Source organism: Manis javanica, chromosome 12, assembly GCF_040802235.1.
Source record: "Manis javanica isolate MJ-LG chromosome 12, MJ_LKY, whole genome shotgun sequence".
Lineage (NCBI taxonomy): Eukaryota > Metazoa > Chordata > Mammalia > Pholidota > Manidae > Manis > Manis javanica.
Window position 1 is genome coordinate 62,866,971 of NC_133167.1, and position 21,158 is coordinate 62,888,128.

General features: G+C 37.6%; 1 protein-coding gene across 4 annotated transcripts in view; it reads left to right on the forward strand.

Annotated features, from left to right (window-relative positions):
- Positions 1–21,158, forward strand: part of METTL8 (methyltransferase 8, tRNA N3-cytidine) — a 145,956-nt gene that overhangs the window by 3,482 nt on the left and 121,316 nt on the right. For 3 of the 4 annotated variants that reach the window (XR_012123704.1, XM_073218701.1, XM_073218702.1), the window contains exon 2: positions 13,606–13,694. The exons of the other annotated variant lie outside the window; for it this stretch is intronic. Coding sequence is in view for 2 of the 3 variants with exons in the window: in XM_073218701.1 (XP_073074802.1) it covers positions 13,644–13,694 (51 nt within the window). In the remaining variant the exon portion in view is untranslated. The remainder of the gene's footprint in view (positions 1–13,605; positions 13,695–21,158) is intronic. 4 annotated transcript variants of the gene reach the window in all.

Genomic DNA, 21,158 nt, shown 5'->3' on the forward strand with positions numbered 1-21,158 from the left:
GTTAATATCTGGACTTTCTATTCTGTTCCACTGGTCTGTGGCTCTGTTCTTGTGCCAGTACCAAATTGTCTTGATTACTGTGGCTTTGTAGTAGAGCTTGAAGTTGGGAAGCGGCATCCCCCCTGCTTTATTCTTCCTTCTCAGAATTGCTTTGGCTATTCGGGGTCTTTTGTGCTTCCATATGAATTTTAAAACTATTTGTTCCAGTTCATTGAAGAATGCTGTTGGTATTTTGATAGGGATTACATTGAATCTGTAGATTGCTTAAGGTAGGATGGCCATTTTGACAATATTAATTCTTCCTAGCCAGGAGCATGGGATGAGTTTCCATTTGTTAGTGTCCTCTTTAATTTCTCTGAAGCGTGTCTTGTAGTTTTCAGGGTATAGGTCTTTCACTTCCTTGGTTAGGTTTATTCCTAGGTATTTTATTCTTTTTTCTGCAATTGTGAATGGAATTGTTTTCCTGATTTCTCTTTCTGCTAGTTCATTGGTAGTGTATAGAAAAGCAACAGATTTCTGTGTATTAATTTTGTATCCTGCAACTTTGCTGAATTCCAATATTAGTTCTAGTAGTTTTGGAGTGGAGTCTTTGGGGTTTTTTATGTACAGTATCATGTCATCTGCAAATAGTGACAGTTTGACTTCTTTACCAATCTGGATTCCTTGTATTTCTTTGTTTTGTCTGATTGCCATGGCTAGTACTTCCAGTACTATGTTGGCATGCCTGTCTTGTTCCCAATCTTAGAGGAAAAGCTTTCAGTTTCTCACTGTTAAGTATGATGTTGGCTGTGGGTTTGTCATATATGGCCTTTATTACGTTGATGTACTTGTGGTGGCTACCCTTTTTATTAGTTTGAAGAAATTCTCTTCCATTCCACATGTGCTAAAAGTCTTAGTTGATTTTTAATCATGAATGAGTAGTGAATTTAATCAACTACTTTCTGCATCTGCTGAGGTGATCATATTTTTTTCCCTTTAATCTGATAATGTGGTGAATTATGTAAATGTATTTTTTAATGTTAAACCGAATTTCAGTTTATTTAGATAAGTTTTTTTGTGATGTGTTTGTTTTCTATACACTGTCAGATTTGGGCAACTGCTGGCTTCAGTTCTCACTCAGCTTTCTGAATCTTTGCTAGCTTTTGGCCTCAGGACTTTTCTTTCTTGTTGCCCAGTGATATATTTAACAAGATACTTTTTAAAATGTTTTTCTAGCCTTTGGGAGTATTTTATAGCAGAAAGATGGTGGGGGTGTCAGATTCACCAAATTACTAGAGCTAGATTCTACTTTCTCGTATTTTTAGTGTAAAGGTTTCCATTAATGTATGATATGATCACTTACCACCATTTCTGCCTTTTCTTCCTGTCTCTATGCACAACTATCCTTCTCCCCACTGAAAGCAAGGAAGCAGCATTGTTGTAGTGGAAAGAGCATCATACCAGGAGTCAAAAGGCACAGACTATAGTGCCAGAACCACCACTTAGTGAGATCTTGACCAAGCCACTTACTCTCTGAGTTTCATTCAATCATCTGCTAAGTGGAAACGCTCAGTATTGAAATGTGAACACACTGTCATAAGGGGAAATGATGAGAAGCAATGATGTCGAGTGCATTGTCTGTTAGGAAAATGTAACAGAAAGGGAGTTTAGGGAGGGGAGAGGGTTGATTAGGTTGCATAAAGGAGTTCTAGGGAGATGTAACAATTTCATATGATTCTGTAATAGTGGATACATGACACTATGCATTTATGAAAACCCATAATGCTTTACAGCACAAACAGTAAACCTTAATGTATACAAAATTTTTTAAGTAGTTAGTAGTAAAGTAGGGAGTCCAGAATGGGAGGCAAACTGTGACAAAAAAAATCTGTGTTATGAATGTATGCAACAACCTCACTGAAAGGGGCCAGGGAAAAGGTGCTAACCTAAATAACTGAGAATGAGACTGCAGGACTAAATACTAAATAGGAACTGTACACTAGCACTGAACTGTAGTTGATGAAGTTTCCCACAGAGATATGGGTTAACAGTTCTGACCACTGTACATGTGAATCAGAGGTCAGCAATAACTGGATGGTGGATAATGGAATTTAGGTTTCTTACTGTTGGAGTGGGAGGTTATAGAAAAGCAAGAGGAGAAGACTAGAGTGATCCATTTCATACAGATGGGTACATACAGAAACATTTGTAGATAAAGATACATGTCTGTACATGGTTCAGTATACACACATTTATTTCATTGCTATGTCAGTTGAGAAGGCCTAGAAGCAGTCTAGTAGCAAGGAGCACAACCAGTTCCCAGACCATCCTCCAGTGAAAGGAATGAATACTCTGGAGAAATGGCTGATTCTAGGACTGGGTCAAGGAATATACAACATGAACCTGCAACATCTTGTAGTACCAGAAAGTAAAGAAGTGCTCAAAAGCAAAACACAGTGATGGGAGTATGTCAGAGGATATAGGAGCCAACTGAAAGATCTCTTGATGGTCAAAGCAAGAAGAGTTTGAGCAACAAAATAACGTAGTATTGGGTCATGATCCAAAGTTTAAAATACATATCTATGAGTACATATGGATAGAAACACATAATTGAATAAATAAATAAATGGAAGAGAAATCTCCCATGCAAAAGAATTTCAAACAATGTATATAGGTTCTCTGTCCTTAAAGATGTGGAGCATAACTCCCCACTCTTTAAGTGTGGGATGCACATAGTGATTTCCTTCCAAAGAATACCATATGGAAGGGTAGAGGGATAATTTACAGTGGAAAAACCTGTCAGTCATGACCTCATCCAAGTAATCAAGGTTAACATAACAGTGATAAATCATGTTCACATTGTGTATACCTTTGAGATATGATGTTGTAAGAATGGCACTTGACCTGTATGGTTTTCCTCCCTAAAGCCAATAACCCCAGTCTGATGAGAAAAATGTCTCATAAATATGTATTGAGGGACATTCTACAAGATACCTGATCAATACTCTTCAAAATTGTCAAGGTCTTCAAATACAAAGTCTGAGAAACTCTTGGAGCCTAAGGAGACCTGAGGACTAAATATAATATGGTACCCTGATTGGAATCCTGGAAAACATAAAGGACATTAGATAAAAATGAAGGAACTCTGAATAAAGTATGGACTTATGTTTCTAATAATGTATTAATATTGGCTTATTAATTATAACAAATTATCAATAATGAAAAATGTAATGGGGAAACTGTCAGATATATGGGAACTCTGTACTATCTGCAACTTTTCTGTAAATCTAAAGCTGTTCTAAAATAAGTTTACTTTAAAATGCAACAGGAATATGGAAGACACCACTGTATAGAAACAGCATAGCTTTAGTGGTTAAGAGGATGTACTCAGTTACCAGCCTGCCTGGGTTCAGATCTCAGCCTCAGTATTAACCAGTGAACCTGGTTACCCTAAATAACTTAAATCACTTAACCTCTCTGTGCCTCTACTGCTTTATCTCCTAAGTGAGAACTTAGAACGACTAAATGAATTAATATATGTAAAGCGCTCAGAGTAATGCCTGGCACATAGCCAGCACTACACAATTGTTTGATTCTATTTGTCATTACTTCTTTGCTTTGCTCCTTAGTTTTGGGGATTTCTATGATTACAGCTGAATTTCACTGAATATCTCTTCAACATACTGATTTTTAGCTTGGCACTCCAACAGCATAGTATCCATAATGCTTTGTTTATGAGAGGGAAATCATTAAGATTGTAAAGATTGAAGAAAAGCAGGACCAGAACTTGAGGACTCCTATCCCCAGTTTCATGCTGCTTACATAGTATTGACTGAGTGAATGCAGAAGCCTAGAAACCTGACAAGGTCTACTTTTTATGGACATAGACATGCCACATGTAGACACTATGAAGTCAGCTTTATTTGGTTTTCAGTAGATTCCTTGCTGAAATGGTCACTCCCCTTGTTAGACTGATGGTCTTTAAAGACAAAGCACTGCCTGCAGTGTAAATCTCTCAGATTTAAGGTTCAGCATCTGAAATGGTGGCATTTGAAATAAAATGGAATATATTATAGAAACAGATGTTCTAGGTCTTTACTTCCCTGCCTAAAATACATACCAGCTCTTTAGAAAACTTGTAGATCAGTAGCTTGGTGTAATAGTGTATGGAGTAGAAGGTAAAATTTGGAGTCAGGAGGTACTGGGAGTGTGGGCTTGGAGTATGGGCTCTTGTAGCTGTGTGAACATGGCAGCTCATGTACCCTCTTTGAGCCACATCTCTCATATCTGTAAAATGGTGGTAACAAAAATGCTTATCCTGCCTTCCTCCCTGACTTACAGGATTGCTGTAAGGATTAGGTGTGAAAATGATGTGAGAGCTTCTTGTAAGATGTAAAATCTATACAGATATTACTGTTAATAGTGATTCCCAGGTTTTCAACCAGAATTGCAGTCATATACTCACTTTTACTTATTTAATATGTACTAAGGTGAAGTCATTCGAATTTAAAATGCTTTTGATAGTTTATTTCCTCACAGAACTTTAGATTTTATGTTTTCCTTTGGTGTAACAAAGGAAGGCATTTTAATCTGGAATTGTCTCATTCGGATTTCCTCAGTTTGAGGAAATGTTTTTCAAACTCTGCTGATACTAGCTGTATAGAGAACACTAAAGTATATCCCCTATGATTTGGGTAGTTGACTCCTTCAGACACGAACCTTGTTCTGGCGTGGAGCTGACCAGCAGAGGGTGCCCAAGCTTTCCCAGGAGCTAGCTTCAGCAGCTAGGCTGGGCAGACATGACTGGTGCCATCTGTGTTTGTTGCCTGATGATTAACCGGTACTATAAATGAAAAGGGCCTGGCACATCAGAAACACACAGTTACCAAACGGAAAGAGAGAGCAGCCATCATATCAAACAGCAATGTAGCAAGTACCTGTCATAGTTGGTGAATAAGAAGTTTCTGAATAACTGGAATTTGGCATTCTTGCATGGTTTGTCTGTTTGCCTCCGCTTCCTGCTACTCTTTGCCTTTTCCAGTGATTTCTTTCTCTTTCAGGGTTCTTTGCCCCACCATCTGAGCAACAGCGATTATCTGCCTTTACTTGGTTTAACAAATTGAAGTGTTTTAAAAGTAGCCTTTCTCTGGACTTCTTTTGCCGTAGAGTGTTTGGTTCCTTGAACCAGCTGGTCCCAGCATCCTGTCTGGTCCCATTCGCCAGGCTCTTACAGAGTCCATAGCATTTTTTCCTCCATGTAAATGGGTGACCACCAGAAAAGTCTTGAAACCTTTTGAGTGTCACAATCACTTCTGCCCATACCATCTTTTTTCCGCTTCCTTCCCAGGCATGGATCCTCTACCCATGAATATTGTATAGATTTTATATACTTAGTGATTTTTAAAAATATATTTTTTTCTGGTTATAAAGGTAACTTGAGTTTACTTTAAAGAAAAAATATTTTGAGATGTATTAAGGAGAAAATATAAGGATCTACTTGAACCTCTTATTCAGTGATAACTACTGTAAATTCTTCTATCTTTTTTCTATGCGTATGTGTATTTGTTGAGACATATATTGTTTTAACAGTGAGATCATACCATAGCTATGCTTTTGTACCTGACCCCCACCGAATAGATCATGGACTTCTTTCCATATCAATAAATTTAGATTTTTAGCAACATTTTAAGTAGCTACATAATTTTCCTTTATATGGATGTACAATAATTTAGTTCTCTAAAGATGACTATTTAGATTGTTTGCAGTTTTCCAGTGTAATGGACAATGCTGTGACAAATCCTTATTATATTCCTCTGATCATATTCTTACGTTACATTTCTAGAAATGGGATTTTCCATCAAACTTCTTCTTTAAAAATTTTTGTAAGTATTGCCAAAGCTCCCACAGGAAAGGTCTGTCAGTATAGTTTCCCCTGACAATGTGTGAGGATACTTGTTCCTGCACACCGCTGATCACATTTCATCTTTGCCAAAGTGTTAGTGAGTGAGCTATCACACAGTTTTTTAAAATTGGTAGACTTTCCACTCTCCATGTCAGCCCAGAAAATTCATCTAAGGCAGTGGTTCTGAAGCTTTGGCCTTAGGACCCTTTGACACTCTGAAAAATCATAGAGGCTCCAGGAGCTTTTGTTTATGTGGATCATAGTATCATATTTACTGTATTAAAAATTAAACCCAAGATATAATTTAAGTACTTATTTAAGTCATTTAAATGTTTAAGTCATTTAAAAATAACAATAAACCCATTGCATATTAACATGAATACCACTTTTATTAAAAATATTTTCCGAAAGAAAAAAATGAGAAAACTGGTGTAGTTCTAAATTTTTGCAAATCTTCTGAATGTTTGGCCTAAAAGATGGACTGGATTCATATATTTACTTCTGTACTGAGTCTGTTATGATATGTTGTTCTGAATGATTATAATGAAGGAAATCTGACTTCACACAGATATATAAGTAGTTAGAAAGATGTGGGGGAGTACATTAATAGTGTCTTAGGGTGAATGTAAATGTTCTCCTTTGATACTACATCTAAGTCCAATAAATGGTAAATGGTAGTTTCTTAAAAGTGAGTTGTAGTGTAATGTTTGGAACTACATCAGTGAACTGTTTATACTCTGTTACACTAAAAGCCACTGGTCATCTTGCACTTTGAATGGATCTTTTAACCATGCATGATTTTGTAATATCATGTGTTGGTCAACTGGAAAACGTTGGTGCACTGAGTTGTGTGGGTCTTTGAAATGTTGACACATTTCATTAGAAAAAATAAAAACACCTGCTTCTCATCAGAACAGTGTTTAAGTGTCAGAAAGCTGCTAAACTCAACAGTAGTGAACACAGGCTTTTAATTTTTTGCTTACAAGCTTGAATTTTATCAGTAGCAACAGACAGTGTCAGTTGTTTTCCTGATAGGCTTACTTTGTTTTTGAGAAAATGCCAAAGTAAAAATGGTATTCCATGAAAACAGTTTTTATTGCTTTATCCAGGGTTTACTCAAGTGAAACTGACCTTTTCTTTTTTTTCCTGTGGATGTATGGTTGGTGAAGAAGACAATGGCCTGCCGTACAGTTTGTTAACACTGCCTTGATTCAGACTAAGGTGCCAGAAGTTCTGTCTACTATTGCCTATGTACCTTCAATGCAAAGTCACTAGTAAAAACAGGCAAATAACATGTTACTATTAAGAAAATAATTCCGACCTTTTGCATATCAGCTTTAAGTGTCTTGGGCCTCTAGGAATCCCTGGACCACCCTCTAAGAACCTCTAGTCTAAGGTTATCATAAGAACTCTTTCTCTTACCAGGGACTGGTTTAGGAATAGTTGGTGACTCAGTTCTGGCCAGTGAAATCTGAGAGCAAGTCTGTTGAAGAGCTTGAGAAAGTTTCCTTATCCCTAAAAAGAAACTGGGAAAGACATGGTACTTTTTAACTCTGAATGCCTGGACACATCAGGTATCCATTTTGTAATTGGCAAAGGGAACCACCAGCCTTAGTATAAAGGTGGTGCTGTAAAGAGCAAGATGGAGAAATGGCAGGAAACTGGGTCCATGATATTATAGAAATGCAGATGAAACCATACTTGGAACTTGCCCAACTTCTGGACTTCTAGTCATGAGAAATATATTCCCTTATTATTTAAGCCAGTTTGAATAGGGTCTTCTGTTACTTGCAGTCAAAAGCATCCCCAACAGACATTTTTTATTAATGTGATGAACATAATTTTAAGTGTTTTAGTAGCCATTTGCATTTCATTTGTGAATGCTTGGTGGCATTAGCACAGTTTCTACTGATGTCATTTCTAATTATTTTCTAAGCATTCCTTATATATTAATAACAGCACATTGAAGTATTTTGCAGGTATATCCACCAGTATCATTTATAGCATATCTTCCCATGTATTTTTATAAACAAATCTATTAGTCATCCTCTTTCTTTATATATTTTATAGATTTAGTATCATGTTCAAAACAGTCTTCTTCTTTTCCACTTTTTAGTAAGTATTCACCTGTAGTTTTTTTCTAGGCCTGTTAAGTATTTTTTTACATTAAAAAGTTGAATTAATTTGGAATTTATTTTGGTATTAGATCTAGTAACTTTTTTCCCCAAATAGATAGCCCATTTTCTTAATACTCTTTTTTTGAAGAGCCCATCCTGAACTCACTGATGTGAAATAGCAGCTTTATTACAAATGGAATTCTCATATATTTTGACTAGTTTTTGTACTTTTATTCTGTTCTACTGCTCTGACTGCATATCCTGGCACTATAGACATGGCCAGGATATGCTTGATTTATAGTATATTGTAATGTCTGGAAGGTAAGTGCTCCCTGCCCCCGTCTCCCCCACTTAACTCTACCCCACCACAATGAACATCACTTATTTCCTTTCCAGTATTTTCCTGGCATTTCCTACATGTTTATTTTTCCAAGTGAACTTTTAAATTATTTGTTCAAATTCCCCAAAAACATTTCTGGAATTCTGATTGGACTTTCATTAATTTTATGAATGATTTTGATGAGAATTTACATTTTTACAATATTGTATCTTCAGCTTCAGAAACCCATGTACTGTCTTCTTATTTGTTAAAATTATCTTCCATGCCCCTCTGTGAAGTTGTATAGCTTTCTTTGTATCATCCTGTACATTTCGGGCTTAGTTTATTGCTAGGTATTTCATAATTATTTTTTGTTGTAATCATAAAGTGGATCTTTCCACCTGTATATTTTCTATTTTTGCTATCCATATTAAAAGAAACAATTAGCTCCTGTTTCCAGAGAGTTTTGGCTTCTTAAAAAGGATAAGCACAAAGGATACTATCATTTGTTATGGTTCAGTATGTACTGTGTGAACTTGACTTATGAAGTATGACTGACGGAACATACCAGAAGCTATATGAATATGATCCTTCCAATCTGGTTATACTGAGAGTCTATACATTTATGGCAGCAAGAACAATAAGTAAACTCAAAAAAAAAAAAGGTATTATCCTAAAGCAAAAAGTTTCCTTTAGTGGATGCCCACTGTGGGGTATATTGCAGAATTTCCAGAATCTCCCACCTAGCCTTAGTCCATTTACATACCAATAGGTGTTACCGCTGCAGCCTCCAGGGCAAAGGATGGCAAGGTAACAACCATTCTGTCCTCCCCTCCATTCCTGGTATGTAATTGGTCTGGCATCTGCCAGTCACCAAGGACCTGCCAATGGAGTTCCTCCCGGAAGGGGTGGACAGGAAGTAGAGAACTTGTGGAAGAGGCAGAGCATGAGCAGCAGCCAGAGAAGGTGGATGAGGCTGCCTAGCTAGCAAATTGAAGCAAGCTTGAGTAATAAAAAGCCTTTCTCCTAACCTACTCTTTCCCTTGACATATTTCAGTTTCACCAGTTTCATAGGGGATTCGTATTGGGCTGGGCACACCCTTCCCCCAAGAGCTACACCCATTCTTACCATTTTTATTTAACATAGTACTGGAAGCCCTATCCATGGCAATCAGATAAGATAAAGAGATAAATGGCATCCAAATTGGTGAGGAAAAAGTACAACTCTCATTATTTGCAGATGACATGATACTATATATAGAAAACCCTAAAGATGCCATTAAAAAAAGCTATTAAAATAACTATAGAATAGAAAAACTAGAAAAACCATAAAATAACTAATAACTGGATTCAGCAAAGTTGCAAGATACAAAATCAGTATACAGAAATCTGTTGCATTCCTAAATACCAAAAATGAAGTAAGAGAAAGAGAAATCAGGAAAATAATTCCATTTACATTTGCATCAAAAAGAGTAAATACCTAGGAATAAACCTAACCAAGTTGGTGAAAGACCTGTACTCTGAATACTATAACAAACTGATGAAAGAAATTGCAGCAGGCACAAATAAATGGAAATTATCTCACACTCATGGATAGAAAGAATTAATATTGGTGTTGGAAGAATTAATATTGTCAAAATGGCCATCCTGCCCAAAGTAGTTTACAGATTCAGTTCAATCCCTATCAAAGCACAATGGCATTTTCTAGTTCATTAGTTCATAGTTCATTAAGTAGAGCAAGTACTAAAATCCATATAGAACCACAAAAGACCCCAAATAGCCAAAGCAATTTTGAGAAAGAAGAACAAAGCTGGAGATATCATGCTTGCTGACTTCTAGCTATACTACAAAGGTACAGTAATCAAAACAGTATGGTACTGGCACAAAAACAGATCCATAGATGAATGGAACAGAATAGAGAGCCCGGAAACAAACCCATGCATATTTGGTCAATTAATCTATGTTAAAGGAGCACAATGGAGAATGAATACACAATGGAAAAAAGAGCCTCTCAGCAAATGGTGTTGGAAAAAATGAATAGCTGCCCACAAGAGAATGAAACTGGATTACTAACTCCATACACAAAAGTAAACTTGAAATGGATTAGAGACCCATACGTAAGACAGAAAACCATGAAACCCTTAGAAGAAAATGTAGGCAAAAATCTCTTTAACGTAAGCATGAGCAATTTTTTTCTGGACATATCTCCCTGGGCAAGGGAAACAAAACAAAAAATGAACAAGTGGGACTACATCAAACTGAAAAGCTTCTGTACAGCAAAGGACACCATCAATAAAACAAAAGGCAACCTACAGTATTGGAGAGTATATCTGTAAATGATTTATCTGATAAGGGGTTAACATCCAAAATATATAAAGGACTCATATTATTCAACGCCCAAAAAACAAATAACCTGATTAAAAAACAGGCAGAGAATCTGAACAGATATTTTTCAAAGAAGAAATACAGATAGCCAACAACACATGAAAAGATGCTCCACATTGCTAATCATCAGGGAAATGCAAATTAAAATGACAATGAGCTATCAGTCACACCAGTCAGAATGGCTGCTATCCAAAAGACAAGAAATAACAAGTGTAAGATAAATTCTAGCCGAAATAAGCAGTGAAGAGAGGCGACAAAGGGCCAGGTAGTTTATTTGAATGCAAATTCCCAGGTGACGTTCTGCGGTCTGGCTGTTACAGGCCAGGGAAGTCACACTCAGCAGGGCAGGCAGTGAGTTTTTAAAGGTAGGGTGAGGCAGAGCTTAGATTTACAGCGGTGCGAGGATTGGCTAGCCTAAGGCACATTTTTCATGTTGGGAGGGGGCAGCAGTCGGGGACTTTGGCATGTTATTGGTGTCTGACGTGCTCACCCCTCTCCACAGTGCCTTGAACCTTACATTCCAGCCTTTTGGTCATAATGGGCGACGACTTGATCTGGCTACTTCTGGCTGACAAGGGGCTTCATGGGGGGGTTTCTTAGCATGTAGTTGTATTGCTCTGACTGCAAATAGCTTGCCTTGCTTTCTCGAGAGGCTCTCACTTTATTCTGTCTAAGCTTATGGTTGCTGTCTCATTTTCTCCTCTACAGATGGAGACTCTAGCTGCTGCTAGGGAAAAGGGGCGACGACTGCTCCAGCTGCTTCATTCTGAGAAGGGGCACAGTAAAGGGTGCAGCTAGGTTTCCATCACTGGTCAGTTGAGAGGGCTTCGGAAGGTTGGCCCTTCTATTCTGGAAGGACAAACTTGATGAGATTAAGAATGCATGGCTGAATATGAGAACGGGAAATATGAAGAGTCTAACTGAGAATCATAGCCAGGTATTATGTGGAAATTAAAATTCTGGATTAAGTTTACATCTCAATGACTAGTATTAGAATTTAGTATAGATAAGACTGCATTATTGAAACAATACTTTTCTCTAAAATCACCTTTATTTTTATTAGAAGTAGCCAGATTAAGAAAATAATTAACAGTTGGCTTGATTATTTGCATAAGTGCAGCAAGAAAAGCAATTGATTACATAGGCTCTTTTAAATATGCTTTGCTGAAACTTTTTGTAAGGAATTTCTGATTGAACTTGGCTATCACCGGCCAGGGAAGTCACACTCAGCAGGGCAGGCAGCTTGTTTTTAAAGGTAGGGGGAGGCAGAGCTTAGATTTACAGCGGTGTGAGGATTGGCTAGCCTAAGGCACATTTTTCAGGTTGGGAGGGGGCAGCAGCCAGGGACTTTGGCACGTCATCAGTGTCTGACATGCTCACCCCTCTCCCAGTGCCTTCAACCTTACAACAAGTGTTGGTTGAGAATGTGGAGAAAATGGAGCTCTCCTACGCTAAGTGAAATAAGCCAGGTGGAGAAAGACAAATACCATACAATTTAACTTATATGTGAAATCTAAAAACAAAACAAAACAAAATGAACAAAACAGCAGTACTCATAGATGCTGAGAAGTGACTGGTGATTACGAAGAGTGAGGGGTTGGGGTGGGTCAGTGGGTGGGTGAGGGAGATAGAGGCACAAAATCTCAATCATAATATAAGTTAGTGATGGGTATGATAGTACAACATGGGAAATATAGTCAGTGGTTCCATAACATCTTTTTTGTGTTGACAAATAGGTACTGCACTAATTGGGGTAAGGATTAACAATGTGGGCAACTGTCAAATTACCGTGTTGTATAATTGAAGCTCATTTAAAAAAAAGTTTGCTACCACTGAGATATGAAAAAAAATTAGTAAGACTATCTGGAATTTCAAAGATGTTATTATTGCATTAAATGGTCATCTCTTAAAATGATTCATTTGAGGAGTCAACACTTCGATATACAGGTCTAGTTTTTAGTTAAACAACACTACTTACCTTATATTAACAGGTAGCAAAGAGATGGCCGATAGGTTTTATATGATTTTTGTTGTTGTTTTAAAAGAATCATCATTTAATCAGATTGTTTTTGAGTTAAATAAGATTCAAGTTGCCCCAGGCACTATGGATTGGCAGTGTTTCAGCTATTTGGGAAAATGGAATTTGCCAGTTTTCTAAGATCATTTAAAATAAACAAACTTCTTTTCATCCACAGTATGGATTTAAAAAGCATGTGTGGACTAGCCTGATATCTTAATCACTATTTAAATTTTTCTATAGAAAAGATGATTTGAGCTCTGACTTAACAAATGGTCTTAGAGATAAAGACCTTTTATAGGTTGAAGATTACTGAGGTTTCCCTACATGATGTGGTCCTTGGAGGTTAGGAATATAATTAATATTCTCAATAATTCCTAAGCAACTTGCCATGGCACTATTATTTGTGAGCTTTTTAAAAATCCTTCCTAAATGTTTTGGGGTTTTTTTTTTTAGTTTATAACATTTCTCAGAATAAGGTCATTATGTGTTGGGTAAAGAATGCTTGTATTCTTTTTTTCTTTGGGTGAGGAGCCTGGCTCCAGGTCAAAATCCTGTGTCATCTTTCAGACTTGACCTTAGGCAATTACAGGGCTTTTCCTGGAAGGCCTCACAGGGAGGTGCTGCCATCCCCACACCAGAATTGGTGCACAGCCAGTGCATTGCAGTTTTCTGGAGGGATTGCAGTCAAGGCCACCCCTGGATGGCCATGCTTAATAATGAGGGCTGCTCCTGAGATACTTTCTTCACTTTGGCTCAGTATCATTCCACTCCTCTTGGGGCTTCCAGTACCCCCTTTTGCCTGTGAGTCCGTAAAAAGGCAATAGCCTCTTTTTCAGGGCTCCTCTGCAGTAAGACAGCTTCCCCTGTTTTGCTCTTGCTGCAGCCACTTGATTCTTACATAATGCCATTCCATGGAGAAAAATGGAACACTGGAGAGCTGGTGCCTCTTTGCCTCCTGCTTGTACTGTTACAGTAAGTAAAATCCTTGTTTGTTACTCTGTGTTTGGTTTGTCCTGATTGACCACCTCAACATCTGATTGCTCAACAATGGGAGGTGGGAATGGTGCCCCTAATTATTTATTAATTGTAATTTTTTTCTCTTTATCTTTTTAAGTTTTAAGGGGTGCCATTTAGAAGTGTTTCTGGAATTCACCGAGTACTAATTTGACTTCACATTTGCAAAGCACTATGTATTATAAGAACTCTGTGACTTAGGAATTATCTCCCTTTCACAAATGATCCAGTAGGCTCAAGCAAAGTAAGTGACTTTTCCAAAAAATAATGATTAGTGCATGGTTGGACCAGGATTTGAACTTGAGGTTTATTATATTCTTGGTTCAACACTTCCTACTATACTACCCTACATCATTGGTAAATTAGTCTTCTTGGGAAGCTGCAATTACTTTATGGCTATTTAAACTAAGAAGCATAGTAGGAAGCTTGATCCTGTGGTATTCATGAAGGCCTGTGGAAATTTTAAGAAGAGCCAAACTAACAATAACAACAGTAATATCAACTAAAGTTTACTGAGCACTTACCATGCACCAGCCCTATGCTATATATATGCTACATAGGTCACCTTCCTATGTATTGAAATAATCTTATTAACCACATTTTGTTAAGGAAGTTGTTGAGATTAACAAAGTTAAGTATCGTATCAGAGGTTATGTGGTAGTAAGTGGCAAAGCCTGGATTCAGCTTAGTCCAAACCCTTTGCCCATTTACCTGAAATTGCTTTCCAAGGAGAATTGAGGTGGTTCTGCCCTACTTTGTATATTTCTGCTATTAAGAAGGAATAAGAGTAAAAGTTTCCAAAATAGAATCTTCTAATACTGTATTTTAAATGTAGAAAAATGTATAAACCTTCATTTAAAGGAAAAAAATTTTCAGGCCCCTGGGTTGACTTAAAATATTTTTACTATATTGTTACACAAATCTAATATAAGCTCCTTATGCATAAACCTCTTATTTGCCTATAAAATTAAAATAACTACAAATATAATAACAAAGACAATAAAATTAGAATTAACAGCATTATAATGTGATTGCTGATGTTTTACCAAAACAAAATTGTAGCTCCTGTTGTTAACAAGGTACCGACCACCACCACACAGGTTCTTTTGACTTCAGCCCTTTTGTACTATTGTGTCTTCTCAATTCCGTCTCTACTTTTCTCAATTCAAATACTGCAAAATGTTTTATAGTGTGCTGGATACTCCAATGCATCAGTTACATATTATATCTGTGCTGCTTGTTACCAACAAGGGCATAAATGCAAACACAGGCACTGAAATCAAGTAGCAATTATACATTTGTTCCTATTTATTTTTATATTATTATCATAGTAAAAACACAATTTGAAAAATTGTCGTAGGACCTAAGTTTGACAAACCCTGTTTTTGTCGATGTATCCAGTGGGAGATCATTCCTGAAGGACAAGAAGGTGCAGATCTCTTATAATGACCTTCAGAAGATTAAAATAAAGTGGTGGATAGGAGGTCCATGTTTTAGTTTTTGTCCATGCTAAAATGTTTTTCTGGTGTTTTGACATGTTTGTGGCCTTAGGGTTCTGTCTAGCCACACTGTAAGAACTTCTCATTCAAAGTAGAATTTCCTTCTCACTGCTACTGTGGTACTGTTTTTGTTACTAATTGACATGAGTTAATGAATCAGAACGCCTGATTACTAACCAATACCATCAGTCTTCCTTTTCCATTGTTTCTATGAAGCCCAAACTCCAGCCACATCAAGTCCATCAGGACCTCCCCCCAGTCCCTCTTTAGCTCTCTTTTTTGTGTGTGTGCTTGGTCATTTTGGGCTGACTTCATGGTAATCAGTTATATCCTTCAGTTCCCTCATCCTGAATCACCACTATTTTCTGTACTATGTGCCTGGACAGACCCAATCTACATGAAACCACATATTGTGCCCCAGACCACTAGGTGGTCAAGGAAATCAATTAACTGCTCCATCAGTTAGGTTCCTTTTGGTTGCAGATAACAGAAAACTCAGATTGGTTAAAACAATTGAGAGAATATATTTGTTCAATAACTATAAAAAGCTGGAGGTGGGACTGGCTTCAAGTGAAACGTAACCCAACTGCTTAACAATGGCACCTCACTTCTTTTTATCTTCCCTATTTTCCTTCCTCAGTGTTGGTTTCATTCTAAAGTTGTACCATGCTATCCTAAGGCCAAGCCTCATGGCTCCAGGATGGCTTTTGTTACGGACAGAATTGTGTCCTCCCCCCTCCATAGCCAAATCTGTATGTTGAAGCCTTAACCCCCAGTGTGACTGTATTTGGAGACAGAGCATTTATGGAAGTAATAAAAGTTAAGTAAGGTCATAAGGGTGGGGCCCTAACCAGCCAGTAGATCTGTGTCCTTAGAAAAAGAGAAAGGAACACCAGAGGTTCTCTCTCCCTCTGCAAGCATGCAAGAGGAAGGCTGTGGGAGGACGCAGTAAGAAGGCAGCAGTCTACAAGCAAGCAACAGAGGCCTCCCCAGAGACCAACCCTGATGCTGTCTTGACCTTGGACTTCCAGCTTCCAAAACTGAGAAAATAAATTTCTGTTTAAGCCTCCCAGTCTGTGTTCTTTTGTTAAGGTGACCTGAGCTGACTAATGTGCCTTTCAATAGATTCAGGGCTTTCAGCCTCCTCTTTGATGTGTAACAGGTATGAGAAATCATCTTTGTCCCAAAATCCCTAGCAGCAGACCCAAGAGGCACTCTGTTGGATAGGCTTAGGGTCACATGATCACCTCTGAACTAACCACTGAGCCCAAAGGTTTGGAATGTGCTGACTGCTTTAGCATAGGTTATGCAGTGCCCCTTTGGCTTCAGCCAGGTCCACTGTTGCTTCTCTGCAAACCCATAGTTCCCAGGTCCATAAGCTATTAGGAGTGGGGAGAAGGTAGTCAGGAGGCAATCAATAAATGATCACTAGTTTGAGTTGCAACTTCACATGTGCTTTGATAGCACCTTATAACCACCTCTCTAATGCATGTGCAGAACTCTGTTTGCATCTCATTTTTCACTTGCTGGTAAGGTTCTTGAGATCAGGAACCAAACTGATTTGTCCCTGGATCTTCAGGACTTAACAATAATGGATATTATATATTAGAATCCTCCTGGTCAAAAATAAGAGACAACCTAATAGTTGCTAAATAGATCAGGATTTATTTTTCTCACCTAAACAAGTCCGGAGGAAGGTTTACCTGTTCAGTGGTGCCATCAAGAACCAGGCCCTTTTCCTCCTCTGTGTACAGCATCACATCTAAGTTCAGGAAGGAGGCAGAGTGAGTTGGTGCCAGCAAACTATCCTCCAGCCTCTTTCCCTTCTGTAGGGAAGCAAAGACTTCTGTCAGTCAGAACATGGTCACATGTCTCTTCCAGATGCAAGAGAAGTTTGGGAAAGTGAGTTTTTAGGAAGTCTAATCTTTTGAATAAGAACAAGATATTGGAGTTAAGCTCTAAGTGATCACCAGGCCACAAGGAAATCAGGGATCTGTTTCTTCTTGGGTAAAAGGGAGGATAGATAGAAGACCAGTATAAGAAGACTCTTCGAGAGGAGAAAAGGAGCAATCCCATGGGAGTAGCACCTGGCCGTTAACAGGTAGAAAGCACAGGTGCATCTAAAGAGGTATCTAACATATTCTGGCCACCCTCTGTGTAATCCTGTAGAATTCTGTATGACTCTGGAAACTTCAATGTGTCTGTTCTCATGTAGGAATTGTACTATTCTGAGTTTACTTTACGTTCTCTTTTCCATTTTCTGGCTGTGTTGTGCTTCCTGTGATGTGGCAGTCAAAATTTTACCTCATACTCCATGGTGTAGTTTGCCTTGCTTTTCTGCAAGTTGTAATTAATTGTAGTTCTTTAGACTAGAATTTACACAGTGCTGTAGCCTTTGCCTACCTATATTCCATGTTCTTTTGAAATTATGGAAATACATTCATTTGGATACTTCTACTCACTAATGTCTTATTTTTTGTGTGTTTAACATCCGTTTACAATTTGAATCTTTTTACAGTTCAGTTTTGTGCCAGGGAAGCTTTATTGGTACATTAATCCAAGCATGATCAGGTAATCCTGCATACAGGTACAAGCATCACCTGCTGTCTAATGTACCTGGGGATAGAGAACTTTGCAATGATAAGAAAGCAGAAGTCTCATTAAGGGCAGAACTCCATTAATCTCATCCATGTGAGATTTTTTACTAGAACTTGTAAGGACTGATAACAAATGAAGTATGTGAGTAATTTAGTACCCTTTCTCAGCCCACCAAATATAACTGATGCCTCCAGAAGTTACCATAGCACACACATGTGAAATGCCAGGTGGATGAGTTAAAACATTTCATTCTGGTCCAGTATAATGTTTTTGGAGACAACTTCCAGAGTATGTACCCTTCAGATATTTAGGGAAGTTATGTACCCTTCAGATATTTAGGTTTGAAGCTGCTTTGAAATGGGTTTCCATGAAATCCCTTAAAGAAGTAACTTAAGAGCCCCAGTAGCCACTTTTTTGTGTAAGTGAGTAAATGGCAGTCATGGAGAGCAAACAGTAAGCCTGAGATTCCCATGTTGAACCTGCAGTGTGACTGACGTCATTGTGTGATCAACGTGCTCTGCAAATACTTACTGTAATTGTTGTTATGTTCTTGCTAATAACCTTATTTATACCCTGAAATTATAATCATCCAATGAAATATTAAAACAAGATGTATGAATTGCTGAGTTGTTCACCTCACAGATGGTCACCCTTGGAGTTCTCTGTAATTGCCAGAGTTGATTGATGCTTCAGTTCTCAGGCAGAGTAGGTGATACTTAAGTGTTTCTTACCTGTCGACTTTCACTATTCAGAACAGTACAATGATAGCACTTTAATTTGCTCTCATTAATGCTAGCCTCTCAGGTAATGTTCGTGCAGCTTTATCTAGATAATGTTTGTTCCTCTGAATGAAACCTTTGTACCAGCTTCCTATCAGAGAAAAAAAGCTGAAGAGTTACAAAGGTAAAAACATGAATGTCTCACTAATTTATTTATTTAAAGGATGCCCAGAACCCAGGAAACACTGAAGGGAAGTTAGCTATTAAATTCAAACAGGTAATTAGTGTATAATTAACAGAAGTTTCTTTCCCTGAGATTTCAGTGGCTGAGACAACTGGGATTCATTCTTGGGGAGCCTTAGAAAGTTTTTGCTTAGAGCCAGCTAAGTGCTCCAAGGATAATCATTATTGTGTAATACAACATCAGTACTGTTTGCTCTACTCTTTTGGTGCTCCTCTAGTAACATTGAGATGTAAGAAAGCAATCTTAGGATCAAGCTTAAATAGCCAGGGAAGTAAGTCCTTCTTTGCCACTACCCATCAGCTGTGTAAAAGTAGAACACCAGTGAAAAGAATTAGGTATTAAAATGTTACATTATTTAGGTAACGTGAGAGTGTTTTGCCTATATCTTGAGATTTGAATGCTGGAAAGAGAATAGCTGTGCTCTCCTAAATCTGCGGTCTGATATCTCCCAGTGGCATTGCTTGCTATTTGATTAAGGCCCAAGAGTAGAAACAGAATTGAGAAAGATAAAGGGCAAGGCGAATTCTGGGCCTCCTTAAATCAGTTAGAACAAACTAGCAATGCTGGGAAAGACTGGAGAATCAGTACTATGATCCTTCTTGCATGTATGCTATACAAAAGTAGAATGAAAATGGGTGAATTGTATATATGTGAATAACAAAAGACATTTTTTAAAAAAGTAGAGGGTGAGCTGCTTGGGTTCAGACTGAAGCCCCTTCTGTTACAGATTGGGTAACCTTATGCATGTTACTTTGCTTCATCCTATATGGGTTTTTCCTCTTTAATATGTGTATAGAAAGAGTACCCCTTGATAGAGAAACAGAAGTTAGTAGGAAATAATAAGTTGATATATGTAAAGTGCTTTGAACAGGCCTCATGAATGACAAACACTTAACTTTTTTAAATTGAGATTTTCATGAAAGATAAATTGGGGTTGGTGCTTTACTTCCTCAAAGATTTTTTTCAGTTTTCAAAATATAGTATGGAGTATTTAACTAAAATCATCCTTTTTATTAAAAGGTATTTAAAACTATTTCTCTACAAAAATGAAATTTTCTATTATTTAAGAAACACTATTTTGTAACATGAAATATCCTTGTACATCTAAACTATTTCAGTAGAATATGGTATGGTTTGTTGGTTAGGTAAGGCACATATGTGAATCATTGTAAAAAGGGCTCCATTTTGGTGGAAAGCAAAGCATCCAGCTAAAATATGGAGGCAGGGCAGAGATAGGTTGCTTCTTTTGCTGCAAGTTCAGTGTGGTCGAGGTGGTAAGCCCAGAAAACTGGTAAGTTAAAACTCTTTTCCTTGGCTTGTCATATTATTTGTGGAACCCAAGTAATTTTATATCTTTATTCTTTTCCTTGCATTCTAAAATAGGTGTACACTTACTTACATCTAGAGCTGTTAGAAAGTCTTACCCGTTCTTCATGGCATACGTCTGTATACTTATAGCATAATAAATGCTACAAATAATGAAATTCTGTCACTCTGATACTTACATGAGGTTCAGTTCCTTTCTGGATCTCTTCCTTAGGGTTTGCTTTGGCTAGTTGACTATTCGTGACTGAGTCGTGGAATTGAGATCTCAGAGAGCTATGGCCTAAAGTCATGCTCCTTCTGCTTCATTTTGAGCTCCACAGGATTTGAGAGGAATAACCACCATAGGATGGTAAACTGGAAGTGCTTATAGGCAAAATAAGTAAAAGACTTGATTATATGGAATAGAATTTGATATGTCAGAATTAGTTTGAGCTATGTTAAGTGAAGAGTCAGGACCAAAAACTTCAGGTGCTTCCAACAGTAAATAAAAACTCAAACACCTAACAAGGAGATTCTTGTTGCCTTCATATTTCTCTACTCTGAACTAGAGAAAACCAAACTAAATAAAAGCCTTAGCAGTAAGAGCGCACCAAGACATGCCTAGAAAACTCTTACCAAGGCTTCTCCCTTTTAGATATATTTGTTTTTTTCCTGACAAACTCTTGATAACTGGAACCTATATGACAAGCACTAAGGTGGGAAAACTGCGTAGTAACAATGAGGTCAATATTCAAATCTTTATTTCATGCAAGTGTACCACTTACCTGGGTGTATATCCACATCGTTGTGCAAACATCAGAACCGTCCAACTCCAGAAATGTTCTGTCTTCCTCAAATGAAGCTCTGTTCCTGTTAAACACTGCCCTATGTCCAGGCCCTGATAACCACCATTCTACTTTCTGTGTCTATGAATTTTTGACTATTCTAGGAAATTTATGTAAAAGAAATTATGTAACATTTGTCTTTTTGTAGTTAGCATATTTCACTTAGCATAAAGTCTTCAAGGCCAACTCACATTGTAGCATGTGTCAAAGGT